Source organism: Heterodontus francisci, chromosome 2, assembly GCF_036365525.1.
Source record: "Heterodontus francisci isolate sHetFra1 chromosome 2, sHetFra1.hap1, whole genome shotgun sequence".
Lineage (NCBI taxonomy): Eukaryota > Metazoa > Chordata > Chondrichthyes > Heterodontiformes > Heterodontidae > Heterodontus > Heterodontus francisci.
Window position 1 is genome coordinate 144,601,286 of NC_090372.1, and position 18,266 is coordinate 144,619,551.

The following is an 18,266-nucleotide window of genomic DNA, read 5'->3' on the forward strand; positions in this document are numbered from 1 at the left end:
GCCGTATGTCCCAACGACTGATGGATTGTATCAACCAGCACATCCCTTCAGCTGTTCACAAGAGGCAAAATAGTGACCATACTCAACCTGTGATGAAATATAGGTATAATAGGCTTATGCCTTTTAGAATTAAAGATTGAATAAATGGTCAGTTTTCAAGACTCACTGAAATTCCCTTTAAGGGCAGAGTTAAAAATCCATGAACATCCCTGTTACAATGGAATGTGTACCAGACAGGCTATACATGGTCCGTACTGATAACTACAATCCTAATTAGTTGATAATGTCAATGATATAGACAGACTGACTTAAGGAGATGGTACAAGGTACCATCAAAGAACCATCACAGATGATCAATCACAAAATGGAATGTCATCTACAAAAACAGATGCCATGTAAACATAATTTAACCAAAAAAGGAAAAAACAGTTACTGCACAACTTTAATTTAAAATCTTTTAAGTATAAAACACATTTATAAAGTTAGGTCTTCGTGTTACTATAAAATACTACAAACATTTTGACCAGATAAAAGCTCACAACTTCATGAGAAGGGAGTTCTCAGCAGATAATTAATTGGGAATAAGTAGCTAATGATATTATCATTTATGGATAACATAAGCGGGAAAAACATGCACAGAAAGGTAACACCTACATTCCAAAAGATGAGTTAATAGATTAGAAACAGTATAAACGTGAGAGTTTGAATAAAAAATTCAGGGGTATTGAAATTCCTCATCAATGCTTCTCAACCTATGGTAAGAACAGCTGACTGCATGACTGGGGAATTCTGCTCTTAACCAAGAGTGTTTTGTTTTGTTTTGTTAAGCAGGAGGCTTACTCAGGGAATTTAAGCTAACAGTTTACTTTGAATTTTGATGGATATTCTAAGATACTTTGCTGTAACATTGTCAAGGCTGAACTTTTAGATTCTATTTTAGAGAAATAAGATTATGTTTTACATCTCTTAGTAATCTTTGATATTGCTGTATACCTAGCCACTTAAAAGTTTAACCAAATGTTAAATTCTTTAAATATATAAAAGTTAATAAATCGTCTCTGTATTCTGTAAACAACTACAAGAACCCCCTCTCTGTGTCTCTTTAAGTGGAGAGATACGTATTGAAGACAGTTCCCAGACACTTATAATATTTTTTATTTTTTATTTTTTTATTTAGAGATACAGCACTGAAACAGGCCCTTCGGCCCACCGAGTCTGTGCCGTCCATCAACCACCCATTTATACTAATCCTACACTAATTCCATATATTTCCCTATCACCTACCTATACTAGGGGCAATTTATAATGGCCAATTTACCTATCAACCTGCAAGTCTTTGGCATGTGGGAGGAAACCGGAGCGCCCAGAGGAAACCCACGCAGACACAGGGAGAACTTGCAAACTCCACACAGGCAGTACCCAGAATTGAACCCGGGTCGCTGGAGCTGTGAGGCTTCAGTGCTAACCACTGCGCCACTGTGCCGCCCCTGAATAGGCTATCCAAAAGTTGGTAATATTCTCTGTTAGTTTTCTTTCTTTGAGGGAAAACTAGTTCAATTCTTTGGACCCAAATAAGTGTCTGTACGAGTTTGTTTGGTTTGAACTCAATTAAAGGAAATTCATAAGGATGTACTCCTGATTTGGTTTAGTCCCTATAAGGGGTTAAAGTCATAAATCACTTCAAACCAGCCCATATTAGTAAAACTCATAACACAAGGGCGGCACAGTGGCGCAGTGGTTAGCACCGCAGCCTCACAGCTCCAGCGACCCAGGTTCAATTCTGGGTACTGACTGTGTGGAGTTTGCAAGTTCTCCCTGTGTCTGCGTGGGTTTCCTCCGGGTGCTCTGGTTTTCTCCCACGTGCCAAAGACTTGCAGGTTGATAGGTAAATTGGCCATTAGCAATTGCCCCTAGTATAGGTAGGTGGTAGGGAAATATAGGGACAGGTGGGGATGTGGTAGGAATATAGAATTAGTGTAGGATTAGTATAAATGGGTGGTTGATGGTCGGCACAGACTCGGTGGGCCGAAGGGCCTGTTTCAGTGCTGTATCTCTAAACTAAACTAAACAATGTCTAACATTAGATGTGATTCTACGATTGGACAGCACTTACTGAAAAATTGTGTGTTAAAAATTACACTATAAATCAATTTAAGATTATCAGTCGGGCTCACAATGTGGCTCATTTATGCTTGTTAGAAGTTACATATATTCATATGCAGGGACCTGTCCTCTGTAGACAAACGGAACATGTCCAGGCATTGTCCCTTTTTTGAATTAAACAAAAGCATGGGGGACAATAGTTCCCTAATGCATTCTCCATGGCAACTCCTCAACTAATCAGAGTCAACTTGTCAAGCAATCAGCATACTTTTTCATGCAGTATAAATTGCTGCTCCCTTTGAAATTTAGCATTCTTGCATCTGTCCTGATGAGTGCAAGAAGAAAAGTTTTGACAGCATGTCTCTTTTTTTAGCAATACTAAAGTTCTGTACTACCAAGGGACTATTTGTATACCTGAGACAGAGGTACAATAAAAAACAAATTCGGGATATCAACAATAAATGCAAGTTTTCATTTTTAGTCAGCATAGGAGATGGAATAAAATAATATAATGTTTTAGGAGCGAAGGAACCAACAGAATATCATAATCATGATGTGGTGACATTTTTGCAACACTATGTTTTCTATGTCCAGAAAATCAATAAGGAAATTCACACCCAGTTGGATTTTCTTTGAATGTTCTAAGATGAACTAAAAAATAGCGACATTATTTAGTGCCTGTCATATTCTCCGGACACATGCCAAAGCACTTTACAGCCAATTAACTTTTGAAGTGTGGTCATTTTTTCTCCCTAATGTGGTCATGCACCTTTTTGTAAAGATCCAGGCAAAAGAACCAGACAACTGTCTTGTAGCAAGGGAAACAAGACAATCATCAAGGATGTTGCTACCTCATGGCTATATTAATCAAAATGGTGGAGAAGGCAAATTAAGATAAAGAGTCCCTAGAATTTTATTAAAATTTTGCTAAATTATTGTATTTTGGAACTGGGGTCAATGTGTACTTTTAAAATTAACATAATGAGAGTCCATGGATTCAGCAAATATTCAGGGAGGATTATTGTTTTGCATTACATTAAAATTCAATTTTCAAATATTAATCTCCCAGCATGCATACTGCATGGTCACATAAGAGAACAGGGACAAGTCTGGCTAAAAACTTTGTGTTGCAATGGAAGCAATCAAATAATATCAAGGCACAACTGTTAAGGGTATGGAGTCTTACTATTGAGAAAATATATTTCTGCAATTTGACTGCTTGTAACTCTCTCCCAGGTTATTGCTTAATACAAAGGTTGCGTGCATAACAAAAATAACATTACCTCCAGTTATCTGAAGCTTCCAGCAATTGATAGCATGAGTTAACAAAACAAAAAGAACAGTCCAGTGAAATCAGGCAGCAATGACCATCTGACTGCTTGTTAGTAACCTAGTTAGTCACTTATGACTAGTATATACATTACTTTCTGTTATTAATATAAGTGGTGACAAGGTCTATGACAGGCAACCATATTAATCAGAATGTAAAAATCCATGCAAACATATCAAGCCCTAAAGACAATCCATCAAACCAACAAAGCACTAATTTTATTTGCGGAAGGAGAAGGAAGTGTAATTATTGTATTAATTTGGTGGTAGCTGCTCACAGAAAACTCTTATCTCATCCGCCAGTCCTAGGCAGTGCAGAATGTGCTTCTTTTCAGAAGGCTTGGTGGGTGTTTGCCCTGCTAGCTTCTGGGCAAACAGGTTGAGGTCTTGCATGAATAGTCCAACAGGATTTCTAGGCACTTCTGGAATATGATCCAAAATGTCTGATTTGAACTGGAAATTGATATGCTTTGTGCGTTTTAACCCCAGTCCTCTTTCCTCAATCCAGATTAAGGGTCTAAAATAGAATTAATAAAGAGTAGGCACATAATAAGATACTGTAAATTGATATTTCACATCACACAACTCCTTGAGCACAAGTGTTAATCCTGTAACATCTTAATATCTTGGTATCAATTGTCATTCAATCACTTTGAATCTCAGCCTCAGTTTACTTCAGACCTGATTCTACCACTAGAAATGTGAACTCAAATGTCACAACTAAAGCCACTAGGAAATAGATATATCCAAGCAAATTATTTTCAGCAATATTTCCATCATCATTGCGATGATACAGATAGGATATGTAAGACTAGTTATATAAAGTTTACACTCAAAATAAAGCTACTTTAAAATGTAATGTGCGAGATTTCCTTGTGGGAAGAGGTCTTTAATGAATTTGGGGGGTGAGGGCGGGGTATGGAAGTATAGACTCTAGTGTTCAATTTGTGAGTCAGCCAGGTACTGCTCACAAATTGTCTAAGGTACTTCATGTCCCAATCTCAATCCCATACTAGATTACTATAGATTTTCTAAGATGTTTATAACATTGATTCTCTCTGTGGATTAGACTGGACATGATGACAACGGTGCCGCAGGGAAAATACAACTATCAATACAATAAATATTGTTATGACCAGGTGAGAAAGAGGTCTAGGGTTGCCGTTCAGTCTTCACCTGGTCTCAATGTAACAGGGTTTAATTTTAAAAACACTGTGTTTTTAGCTCCCCCTTGGTGAATCCTTGTTCATTGCTTTCCAATTATAAGGCAAATAAACCAGCACAAACAGGCTTTTTTAGGTTTAAAGAAGAAAAGTTGAAATTTATTAAACTTAAACTCTAATTCGGTTAACGCCTACAGATACACTCCACACCCCATGCTAGCATGCATACGCGATACACACATCCAAATAGAGACAGAAAAAAGCAGAAGAAAAATAAGGTGGAAAGGTTTGAGGCAATATCTGAAGAGTTGTTACGGTTCTTCGAGCTAACTGTAGAGTCCTTGATTGTAGGTAGATCTTGCTTTTCGTTGGGCCCAATATTCTTCTTAAACCTTGTTTGCTGTAGGAGACTTTTCTCTCTTGGGGTTCATGTGTCTTCAGTGGATTCAGAGGCTTGTGATAAAGAGATGGGAGCAGACAGGAGAGAAATCTTCTCAGTCCACGAGCAAACAGCGTTCTGCCCAAATAGTTTGTACAAATTCAAAAATCTTCGGTTGCTCAGCAGGTTAGTCATGTGACTAGCTGGTTTGACCATGTCCATTTGTGTATTCGGCCATCTTAGCAGTCAACCTGGAATATGAGCTCACCCACCTTCTACAACTGGTGATCAAAAGTCTATTGTGGGTTGAATGTGTCAGGCAATGGCTGCTTTGTCCTTCCAAACACTGTCTGTTAATATGTAAATACCTTTTCCAGCTGCGGCTGATCTGTTTAACAAGTCATTTCTTAACTCCAGTAACAGTTTAAAATCAATGATCATGACAAAATTAATGTGCCTCATTCTTGGCAGCTGGGGGCCTAGCATGACGCCTCCACACCCAGCGGAATGAAATGCGATTTGAGAAAAGCGCATTACATTAAAAGGGTCAAGATAAACATGTAAGATACAGAAAAACCCATGCATTTCTCTCATTCATTCCCATTCATTCATAAATCCTAAAACTTATTACAGCCTGTTTTCTCTTGGTGCCAGTGCTGCTTTAATTGCCCCCTTTTGGCATCCCAATAAACATGTGGTTTTTTTGGGGGGTGGGGGGGGAGTTTTTCTTCCTTTTGCCCATTTCCATGGCTGCCTAGGTCTTTGTTCCTGCTGAGGCAATTTAAAAAAAAAGAATCAGTAGTGGGCGGGTCTATCCTGAACTTTCTTACACTGCTTTGATGATTCATGCAAAGGCTTTTGACTTCAGGCGACGGGTGGTTTGATTAGATTAGATTAGAGATACAGCACTGAAACAGGCCCTTCGGCCCACCGAGTCTGTGCCGAACATCAACCACCCATTTATACTAATCCTACACTAATCCCATATTCCTACCAAACATCCCCACCTGTCCCTATATTTCCCTACCACCTACCTATACTAGTGACAATTTATAATGGCCAATTTACCTATCAACCTGCAAGTCTTTTGGCTTGTGGGAGGAAACCGGAGCACCCGGAGAAAACCCACGCAGACACAGGGAGAACTTGCAAACTCCACACAGGCAGTACCCGGAATCGAACCCGGGTCCCTGGAGCTGTGAGGCTGCGGTGCTAACCACTTGCGCCACTGTGCCGCCCCTTTGCTTTTCTTCTGATTGTGGGGGAGGATTCTTTGCTAATTTCCCCTTTGTCTCAGAGGACACTCCTGCCTGCAGGTATTTGTGCAGACTCTACTGCAATCCCCTGTGGCACTTCGACTAGTTGAGGCATCATTTTCATGGTTTCTCTGCCCCATTGAGGTCTTTCTTTGTCTCTGCAGGTTCCTGTAAATGCTGTTAGCAACTCTGGTGGGGTGATTCTACTGTCTGCATTTACGTAGGAGGATGTAGAGTCTACCTTTTCACATTTTTTGGTGTTGGCTGACCGGACAGTAGGGGTTTTCATCCAGGATTCCTCCTAGACTTCCTCTAACCTGCCCTCTTGGTCACGTTTTCCTCTTCTCCGTCTAAGATTTTGCCAGCCTTGTGCCTGCCTATCCCTTTTTGTTCTTGGTGGGGGTCCCTTACCGTTCACTAGCCCTCTGCTGGAGGCTCCTCCTAACACAGGACTTAGGGGTGCAGGTTTCATTGTAGATTGGGGTTTCTCCTCAACCTGGCACATGTGGCAACTCCTGCAGTACTCCACCAAATCTTTGTGTAGTTTTGGCCAGTCAAACTGCTGTCTTATGCAGGCTTTGGTCTTTCGTATACTGGCATGTACAGCCACTGTAGTCTCGTGGGCCCTTTTGAATATTTCTCTCCGGTACCTCTGTGGTACCACTAACTGGTAAATTACTGCCCACTCCTTGCTCTCAGGTCTGTGAGGAGAACTCCATTTCCTCATCAGTACCTCATTCTTTAAATAGTAGCAATCAGGGTCTCCCTCTGCTTCACTTTCAGACTGGGCAGCCTGTGCTAACTCTCGCAATACTGGGTTAGCTCACTGAGCCTCAGCTCAGGGACAATCCATTTAATTCATTCCCTGGGTCTCCTAACTTTCCAAAGAAAATCTCGGACAGGCAGACCTCATGGTCATCTGCCTGTAGTGCCAATGCAGTCTCCTCTGGGGGAGCTGCTTTGATCATGGCCTGATCCACTACACATTCAGGGAAACTGCAGAGGTCCGTCTTCTGCCACTGCCCTGTCACTCTGACCTCCTGCGGTCTTTCTTTCACTACTGGGGGAGCTACCAACTTCACCCTCACCAGATCATTACCTAGGAGCAGGTCACCCCGTCCACAGGCAACTAGGGGAAATCCCTATGGTCAGTGGTCCTGAAGCTTGGTCGCACTCCAGGTGCACCCGATGTATAGGTACAGGCATACACAGCCCTCCAATACCATTCATCACCATTTTGGTGTTCACTGCACTCTCTGGGGGAAAGGTCAAGCCTTTTCCCAGTAAAAGGGATCTAGTGACCCCGTGTCCCTGAGAATGACTATGGACTTGCTTGCCGCACTCGAGGGATATGGGGTTACTCTCCCTTCAGACACAAAACCCTGATAACCCTCAGGAACCCTATTAAATTTTCCTGTACTTGCAGCGGTAGACTTCCTGGGTCTCGCTGTTACTGCAGTTAAAGCCACAGCTTGTTCAGCTGTGCTTACCATGAGGTTCCCTTCTTCAATGAGTGGGTGTGTCCTGATTAATCCTACACATTTTACCTTTGGTTTCCAGCAGTCAGCTCTTAGATGCCCTGCTTTATTACAATGGAAGCAAATAGGTCTCCGGGACTCACTCTTGCTCACAGCACCTTCCTTTTTGGCTAGAGGAGGGCCCCTAGTGTCTGCTTCTTTCCTTTCTCTCCCAGGACTGCTTGGGCTCCTATCACCTTCCTACCCTTTGTCCCTTTTGGATTTGTGGGGGTGATTAGGAAAGGTTCTCCCCTGGGAAACCGATTTATAAATTAAAGCAAACTCATCGGCCAGGACGGCCGCTTGCCGGGCTCTCTGGACTTGCTGCTCCTCCACATGGATCTTTATGGAGAGTGGGAGAGACTGTTTAAATTCCTATAACAGAATTACTTCTCTGAGATTCTCATAGCTGAGCTGTACTTTAAGAGCCCTCAGTCACTGGTCAAAAGCCAGCTGCTTACTTCTTTCAAACTCCAGATAAGTTTGATTAGCTTGCTTCTTGAGAGTTCTAAACTTTTGGCAATGGGCTTTGGGTACTAATGCATATGTCCCAAAGATAGCATTTTTGGTCAGTTCATAATTTGATGAACTCTCATCTGGCAACAGGGAATAAACCTCATGGGCTTTTCCAGTTAGCATGCTTTGTTGTAAAAGAGGCCAGGTCTCAGCTGGCCATTTTAGCTGCCTTGCCACTTTCTCAAAGGAAACAAAAAATTCTTCTACATGCTCCTCATTGAATTTTGGAATTAGTTAAGCTAGTTTTAACAATTATGTACCTAGCCCTGAATTATGCTCCTCCATATTGGCCATGCTTTCACTGGGGTTACTCTATCGCCCCCTAGTTAACACAAGCCGCTGCAGCGCTCTCTCTTCACATTCCTTCCGGAATATTCTTTCTCTCGCCCTCTCCTCAAATTCAAGTTTCCTCTGTTCCAATTGTATCTTTGCTAACAATCCCCCAACGGAGTCTGCTTCTAACCCTGTTTCTGCTTCTTCAGATTCAAGGAAAAAATGGTTGGCCACTAGACTTAGGAGTTCAGACTGCTTAGCCCTGCCACGTACAGTGATCCCACACTGCTCAGCCATTTTCTTCATCTCATCCGTTGACAGTGCTTTTAACTTTCCCAAGTTACTTCACCCTGGCTTGGAGAGCTACTAGCTTCAGTTGCAGACATGTTATTATTCAAGCACTCACACCAAGAAAACCTGTATTGAAATCTTGCTCTTTTTCGATTGGGAACAATATGGCTTCCCACTTCCAATTTCTCTTGTTTGTCTGTGGGTAAAATCCAGGACTGTAGCACCCAAATTTCTGTTACGACCAGGTGAAAAAGAGGTCTAGGGTTCCCTTTCAGCCTTCATCTGGTCTTACTGTAACAGGGTTTAATTTTTAACACTCTGTTTTTAGCTCCCCCTTGGTGAATTGTTGTTCACAGCTTTCCAATTATAAGGCAAATAAACCAGCACAAACAGGTTTTCTTAGGTTTAAAGAAGAAAAGTTGAAATTTATTAAACTTAAACTCTAATTCAGTTAATGCCTACAGATACATGCCGCACCCCATGCTAGCATGCATACGTGATACACACATCTAAATAGAGACAGAAAAAAGCAGAAGAAAAATAAAGTGGAAAGGTTTGAGGCAATATCTGAAGAGTTGTTACGGTTCTTCGAGCTCACTGTAGAGTCCTTAATTATAGGTAGATCTTGCTTTTCGTTGGGGCCCAGTATTCTTCTTAAACCTTGTTCGCTGTAGGAGACTTTTCTCTCTTGGGGTTCATGTGTCTTCAGTGGATTCAGAGGCTTGTGAGAAAGAGATAGCAGCAGACAGGAGAGAGATCTTCCAAGTCCAGGAGCAAACCGCTTTCTGCCCAAATAGTTTGTACAAATTCAAAAATCTTAGGTTGTCCAGCAAGTTAGTCATGTGACTAGCTGGTTTGACCATATCTGTTTCTGTATTCGGCCATCTTCGCAGTCAACCTGGAATATGAGCTCCCCCACCTTCAACGTCTGGTGATCAAAAGTCCACTGTGGGTTGAATGCGTCAAGGAATGGCTGCTTTGTCCTTCCAACCACTGTCTGTTAGTGTGCCTTTTCCAGCTGCGGCTGATCTGTTTAACAAGACCTTTTGTATCTCCAGTAATAGAAACATAGAAACATAGAAAATAGGAGGAGTAGGCCAATTGGCCCTTTGGGACTGCTCCACCATTCAAAAAAAATCATGGCTGATCGTCTAATTCAGTACCCTGTTCCCACTTTCTTCCCATATCCATTGATCCCTCTGGCATTAAGAAATATATCTAACTCCTTCTGAATATATTTAATGACTTGGCCTCCACTGCCTTCTGCGGTAGAAAATTCCACAGCTTCACCACCCTCTGAGTGAAGAAATTTCTCCTCATCTTGGTTCTAAACTCCGCATCCTGAGACTGTGACCCCTGGTTCTGGACTCCCCAGGCATCGGGAACATCCTCCCTGCATCTAGCCTGTCCAGTCTTGTTAGAATATTATAGGTTTCTATGAGATCCCCTCTCATTCTTCTAAACTCTAGTGAATAAAGGCCTAGTCGACCCAAATTCTCCTCATACATCAATCCTGCCATCCCAGGAATCAGCCTAGTAAATCTTCTTTGCACTCCCTCCATGGCAAGAACATCCTTCCTCAGATAAGGAGACCAAAACTGCATAGAATACTCCAGATGTGGTCTCCCCAAGGCTCTGTATAACTGCAGAAAGACATCCTTGCTCCTGTATTCAAATCCTCTTGCAATAACGGCCAACATACCATTTGCCTTCCTAACTGCTTGCTGCACCTGAATGCTTGCTTTCAGTGATTGGTGTACAAGGACACCCAGGTCTCGTTGCACCTCCCCCTTTCACAATCTATCACCATTCAGATAATAATCTGTCTTTCTGTTTTTACAACCAAAGTGGATAACCTCACATTTATCCACATTATATTGCATCTGCCATGCATTTGCCCACTCACCCAACTTGTCCAAATCATATTGGAGCCTCTTTGTATCCTCCTCAGAGCTCATATGCCCCCCGCACCCCTCCCCCCGCCCCCCCCCCCCCCCCCAGCTTTGTGTTATCTGCAAACTTGGAAATGTTACATTTAGTTCCCTCACCCAAGTCATTAATATATATTGTGAATAGCTGGGGCCCGAGGTACCCCACTAGTCACTGCCTGCCTGCCGGAAAAAGACCTGTTTATTCCTACTCTGTTTCTTGTCTGTCAACCAATTCTCAATCCTGCCAGTATATTACCCCCAATCCCATGTGCTTTAATTTTGCACACTAACCTCTTATGTGGGACCTTATCAAAAGCCTCCTGAAAATCCAAATTCACCACATCCACTGGTTCTCCCTTATCTATTCTACTAGTTACATCCTCAAAAAACTCCAGTAGATTTGTTAAGCATGATTTCCCTTTTGTAAACCCATGCTGACTTTGTCCAATCCCGTTTATGCTTTCCAGGTGTTCTATTATCACACCCTTTATAATAGACTCTAACATTTTCCCCACTACTGATGTAAGGCTAACTGGTCTGTAATTCCCTGTTTTTTCTCTCCCTCCTTTTTTAAAAAGTGGGGTATCATTTGCCACCTTCCAACCTGTAGGAACTGCTCCAGAGTCTATAGAATTTTGGAAGATGTCCACCAATGCGTCCACTATTTTCAGGGCCACTTCATTTAGGACTCTGGAATGTAGATTATCAGACCCTGGGGATGTCAGCCTTTAATCCCATTAATTTCCCAGGCACTATTTTTTTTTACTAATACTGATTTCCTTCAGTTCCTCCCTCTCATTAGACCCTTGGTTCCCTAACATTTCTGGGAGGTTATTTGTGTCCCCCTTTGTGAAGACAGAACCAAAATATGTGTTCAATATTTTAAAATCAATGTGCATGACAAAATTAATGTGCCTCATTCTTAGCAGGTGGGGGCCTAGGATGACAATATATTGTAAAAATCTGTTTCTGAATTGTGAAACAAAGTACCTCATGAAAAGAGCCTAAATTTAATATTTTGACATAGCAGCAAACTGGAACACCCTAGAGAGATCATCCCCCACATATAGGAAGGGAAAATGGGTGCCAAAAGAGTGCAGATTAGCCTTGTGCACCTCTCAGCAGCTGGTTAAGAATGGCAATGGCAGGACCATTGGACTAATTCACCCACTGTTCAGTTACAATTAAGCGTATAATTCAGGAAGATTAGAGAAAAACAGGTGCAGGTTTATACATCATAGGGATGATTTTTGTGGAAAAATCTGATTACTTCACATCCTGCCATTTTGGGTTACTTTATACTGCCTTTTTGACTTGCCTTATCACATGCCAATTTCCTCAAATTAGGCTAGGAAATCTTCTCCAGGCCTACAGACTGGTCACTCCCGAGTCAAGTGCCAGGAAAGGCATGATGGTGGTGGAGGTTGACTTGCTGTTTGCTTTTCGTTCCATCTATACAGTTCTCACCCCACATACTTTTGTGGTATCAAACTGAATGCAGTCAGTACTGAAGAATAAAACACTTTTTCACTTTTTGCTTCCACTGTCTACAACAAACATCCAAGCCAGAAAAAAAGCACAGATAAGGTGCAGGGTAAATCTCCCTCTATCACTTTATAAAGTAGGCCTCAATTATCCCAGTGCAATGATAGAACTGTTCTTTCTACTGGCAAAATTTGATTTAAACTTGGGTTTTCTCCATATCGGGAGGTGTCGTTCCTCTGCTCTGAACCTTTCACTGAGAATCCCGCTAAGACTGAAATATGTGGAACCAACTGTCCTGTGATACAACATTTTGAAAAGGCCAAGGTATTTCCACATTCTCTAAAATTAGATTACTACAGTTCAATTGGATAACTGAATGAGACTGTCTAATTAGTACAATATCCTCATTAGTCTTCTATTTTCCACAGTTCTAAGAGAGACAACATTTTTAGCTCATTTTCTCAGCTAATGTTGAAACCAGGTCTCTGAGGTGAAAGGACAATGTTGTAATTCACTACACCACACAGTAATCTGGATTTAAATTCCAAAATTCTCTCTCCCTCTTTCTGATTCACGCTATGGCTTCCCGACTATTGACTTTTAGCAACCGCCTGAAAAGAACACAAATTTTGACAGATACTATTATTCAGCTTTTGCCTCTCTATCTTCAGGAAAGTGGGCAATGCTTCACTTGTATTTTACACTTGTATCTTTTTTGCTATTATCTTCAATTAGGAGAACTTAAAACTGTCACAAAACGAGTGTCAGAATCACTAACCTGCTATTTTTAGTATTTAAGTGTGTTGTCATCTTCCAGTACTGCTGCTTTTGGTGTTCTTCCAATGTAGCAGATTTGAAAGTGAGCTCCCCAAAGAGATCCACAAGCCATGACAGACGGGATAACCCACTAAAGGAAGGGAATCCACTGCGTTGCCGATCTAGAGGTCCACCTAGGAAATAATAGGTATGTATACTGCCTGTGCTTTGCTACACCAAAACTTTGGAAGTATAAGAAAATTAAACACCAAGAACAGACACCATGATAAACATCCTCTTTGAAAACAATTAAATGCTCTAAAGTTCTGTTGCTTTATTATCAAATGTACTTAATTACCTGAAATCTACAAAGTTGATCCTATTAACAGCTGGGTTGTGTGCATTACATACAGAAGGTATCAATAATGCAAAGGTTTGTGTTAAGAAACGCTTGCCTACAATATACCACAGGACTATATGCCTGCCAAACAGTGGAAGCACCATGCTATAGACAGGCTAAGCAATTTTACAACAAACAGATCAGATCAAAGATCTGCAGTCTAGTGAATGGTGGTGGATGGATAAACAACTAACAGGAGGAGGAGGCTCCATGAACATCCCTATCCTCAATGATGGTGTAGCGGAGTAGATGATCCATCTCAGCCACCTCCTGAAATCCCTAACATCACAGATGCCAGTCTTCAGTCAATTTGATTCACCCAACGTGATGACAAGAAACAGCTCAGTGCACTGGTTACAGCAAAGGCTACACACCCCAACAACATCCCAGCTGTAGAGCTGAGGATTTGTGCTCCAGAACTAGCCACACCCATGCCCAAGCTGTTCCAGTAGAGCTATAACACTGATATCTTCCCAACAAAGTGGAAAATTGCCCAGGTATATACTGTCAACAAAAGGGAGGACAAATCCAATCCTACCAATTACCACCCATCAGTCTACTCTCAATCATGAGCAAAGTGTTGGAAAGTGTTGTTGAGAGTACTATCAAGCAGCATTTACACATCAATAACCTGCTCACCGATGCTCAGTTTGGATTTTGCCAGGAGGACTCAGCTCCAGAATTCATTACAGCCTTGGTCCCAACATGGACAAAAGAGCTAAATTTCAGGGGTGAGGTGAGAGTGACTGCCCTTGACATCAAGGCAGTATTTGACTGAATGTGGCATCAAGGAGCCCTAGTAAAATTGAAGCCAATGGGAACTGGGGGAAAACTTCCTACTAGCTAGAGTCATACCTAACACAAAGGAACAGGGTTGCAGTTGTTGGAGGCCAAACATCTCAGCTGCAAGGCATTGCTGCAGGAGTTCCTGAGAGCAGTATCCGATGCCCAAAACATTACAGTTGCTTCACCAACGACCATTCCCCTATCATAAGGTCAGAAGTGGGATATTCTGTGTTGATTTCACAGTGTTCCATTCCATTTACAACTCACAACTCCTCAGATAATGAAACAGTCCATGCCTGTATGCAGAAAGACCTGGACAACATTCAGGCTTGGGCTGATCAGTGAGAAGTAACACTTGGACCACACAAGTGCCAGGTAATGACTAGCCCCAACAAGAGAATCAAACTACTCCCTCTTGACTTTCAATGGGATTACCATCACTGAATTCCCTACCATCAAGATCCTGGGAGGTACCATTGCCCAGAAACTTAACTGGACCAGCCACATAAATACCGTGATTACGAGAGCAGGTCAGAGGCTGGGTATTTTGCAGCAAATAACTCACCTCCTGATTCCCCATAGTCTTCTCACCAACTACAAGGCACAAACCACTTGCCTGGATGACTGCAGCTCAAGAAGCTCAACGCTATCCAGAACAAAGCAGCCCACTTGATTGGCACCCCATCCACCACCTTAAACATCCATTCCTTTCACTACCAGTGCACTGTGGCTGCAGTGCGTACCGTCTACAAGATGCACTGCAGCAACTCGTCCAAACTTCATTGACGGCACCTTCCAAACCCATGACCTCTACCACCTAGAAGAACAAGGGCAGCAGGAACATGGGAACACCACCATCTGCAAGTTCTCCTCCAAATCACGCAACATTCCGATTTGGAAATATATTGTCGTACCTTCATTGCCGCTGCGTTAAAATCCTTGAATGCCCTACCTAACAGTACTGTGGTTATACCTTCACCACACAGACTGCAGCAGTTCAAGAAGATGGCTCATCATCACCTTCACAAGGACAATTAGGGATGGGCAATAAATCTTGACCTTGTCAGAGACACCCACATCCGTGAATGAATAAAAAAATGTGCTACTATACCATTAGCTTTCAGAATTATGACCAATAAATGAAAGGACCAGATTCGAATGCATTTGAAGAACTCAATTCACAATTAACAGAAGAATCTAATCCCAGAGACAGGATTTGGTCCTTCTAGGTTTTTGTGGTAATAAGAATGAGAATACTATGGCTACCAAAGCTACCTTTTCCACAATTAGTGTAAACCTGCATAGGAATTTCAAAAATGTCACAGTTGCCACCAAGTTATTGTGAGGCAGCATCACCTAACAATATTCTGGATTTCTAAACCAGAATACCATTGGGTGATGTTGCTTCATAATGGTTTAGTGCAGTACTGCAGTCTCAGATGAGAAGTTAAACCAAGGACCTGTCTGCCTGCTCAGGTGGTTGTAGAAATCCCATGACATCATGTGATGATAATTAGGGGAGATTTCAGCATGTTCAGGCCAACATCAATCCCTCCATGAACATCACCAATCAGATCTACGTGCCATTGGACCTTGGTGTGAAGTGTTTTGGGGCATTCTGAGGACTGGAGAGGTACTATATAAATACAAATTCTTTTGGTTTGAATTTGAAACATGCAAAGCAGTGAGTGGGATGGGGGATATTTTGTCCTTTTCAATGATGAAGTGAAGCTTTATTTCCAGTCATATATACATGACTGAAGATAGAGACCGATTTTCACTTGCTATGACGGGTGCTAAAATTGACTCGAGAAAGAGAATATTATAGTTTCATTTCATGGGATGGATTGCGTAACTTGCAGTTGTGTACTTTAAGATCAGGACAGGAAGGGACAGAGAATTTAACAAAAATTGTACATCAGCAAATAAGGTCATTGAAGGGAGTAGAAGCAAAAAAATGAAATTGAAGGTTCTTTATCTGAATGGGTGAAGTATCTGCAATAAGATTGATGAACTAGTGGCACAAATAGAGGTACATGATTTAGATCTAATCGCCATTACAGAGACATGGGCTGGAATTTTCCGAAAAGTCGGTGGCGAGCCCGCCTCTGCCAGGCCTGGGGAGCCAGACTGGGATTTTTCCCTCCCCAGGCCTGTCCACCGCCAACCCTTTTAGTAAAGTTCACCAATCTACCATAGCCAACTCACGCCTCATAGTTTCCTTTATTTAGATTCAGGACCCTAGTTTCGGATTCATTCTCCATCTTAATGAAGAATTCTATCATGTTATGGCCGTTGCTCCCCAAGGGACCCCGCACAACTAGATTGTTAATTAATCCTTTCTCATTGCACAATACCAAGTCTAGGATAGTCTGTTCTCTGGTTGGTTCTTCAACATATTGGTCTAAAAAACCGTCACATACACACTCTAGGAAATCTTCCTCCACAGTATTATTGCTAATTTGGTTTGACCAATCTATATGTAGATCAAAGTCACCGATGATTACAGTTGTACCCTTATTGCAAATGTTTCTAATTTCCTGTTTAATGCCATCCGTTACATCTCCACTACTGTTTGGGGGCCTATAGACAACCCCCACCAATGTTTTCTGCCCTTTGGTGCTTCTTAGCTCCACCCATACAGATTCCACATCATGATTTTCTGAGCCAATATCCTTCCTCACTATTGTATTGATTTCCTCCTTTACTAACAAAGCTACCCCATATCCTTTCCCTTTTTACCTGTCCATCCTAAATATTGAATACCCCGGATATTCAGTTCCCATCCTTGGTCACCCTGCAGCCATGTTTCCGTAATCGCAACTATATCATAACCATTTATATCTATTTGCACTGTTAATTCATCTACCTTATTGCGAATGCTCCACGCATCAAGACACAATGTCTTTAGACTTGTCATTTTAACATTGTTAGTCATCTTAGCTTTATTTTGCACTATGGCCCCACTTGTTTCTCGCCCTTGTTTTCTCTGCCTTCCACTTTTGCTTCTTACCTTTCTGTCTTTCATTTCAATTTTTGTTTCCCCCTCCTCTGTCTCCCTGCTCAGATTCCCATCCCCCTGCCATTCTAGTTTAAACCCTCCCTGATAGCGCTAGCAAACAACACCTCCTTGAGGCAGGAGGTCCCGCCTAATGGAGCTGCTGGCTACTCAGCGGGCCAGCAGCTCTTAGGCCCAGCAACGCCACTGGGAGCGGTGGCCACTGCTGGGACTACACCCAGCCATTGGATGAAGGACAGCCCCAACCTAAGGTAAGTTTTTAGGGCCTCGCTGGGGACAATCAGTCAGGGCCCAGCAAGGCAAAGGGGTTGGTTGGGGGGTGGGGGGAGTGTTGTGCGTTGGAGGCAGTTGGGGCTTCGGGATGGCCCTCCATGGGGCACAGGGTGTCCGATCAGGAGGGCCCCCCACCAATCTACAAGAAGGCCACCTGGTTTTACCAGGCGGGCTATTTGAGGCCTCAGCCGCCCATCAGCCAAGGGTAAAATACCCATGGTGGTGGGCAGAGGCCCTTAAGTGCCATTTAATTGGCCACTTAATGGACTTGATTGGCCTGGGGCGGTCAAGCTGTTTCTCATTGCCACCACCCCGTGTATAATTGCAGCGGAGGTGGGAGGGGGTCGGGAACGCTTCCCCCCCCCCCCCCCCACCTCCCACTGAATTTTATACCCCACCCTCCGCCATCTCATTGGGCGGCATAAAATTTCGGCCATTATTACATGGTGATTAAGGTTGGGAAATAAATATTGAAGGGTACACAATATTTCAGAAAGACAGACAGAATAGCAAAGGAGGAGGGGTAGCACTGATGGTAAAGGATGACATAAGGGCATTAGCGAGAAAGGATCTGCCCTCAGAAGAGTATGAAGAAGTAGGATCAGTATGGGTGGAGATAAGGAATAGCAAGAATCAGAAAACACTGGTGGGAGTAGTTTATAGGCCTCCTAACAGTAGTTATACCATTGGACAGAGCATTAAACAAGAAATTATTGGAGCTTGTAACAAAGTCAATGTAATAATTGTGAGGGACTTTAATCTTCCAATAGAGTGGGACAATGAAATTGG

General features: G+C 42.4%; 1 protein-coding gene across 1 annotated transcript in view; it reads right to left on the reverse strand.

Annotated features, from left to right (window-relative positions):
• Positions 1 to 1,899: 1,899 nt before the first annotated feature.
• Positions 1,900 to 18,266, reverse strand: part of blvra (biliverdin reductase A) — a 63,426-nt gene continuing 47,059 nt past the window's right edge. Inside the window, exons 7-8 of the mRNA XM_068011635.1 lie at positions 13,022 to 13,193; positions 1,900 to 3,949 (exon numbers count right to left, since the gene is read on the reverse strand). Coding sequence (XP_067867736.1) covers positions 3,688 to 3,949; positions 13,022 to 13,193 — 434 coding nt within the window. The 3' untranslated portion in view covers positions 1,900 to 3,687. The remainder of the gene's footprint in view (positions 3,950 to 13,021; positions 13,194 to 18,266) is intronic.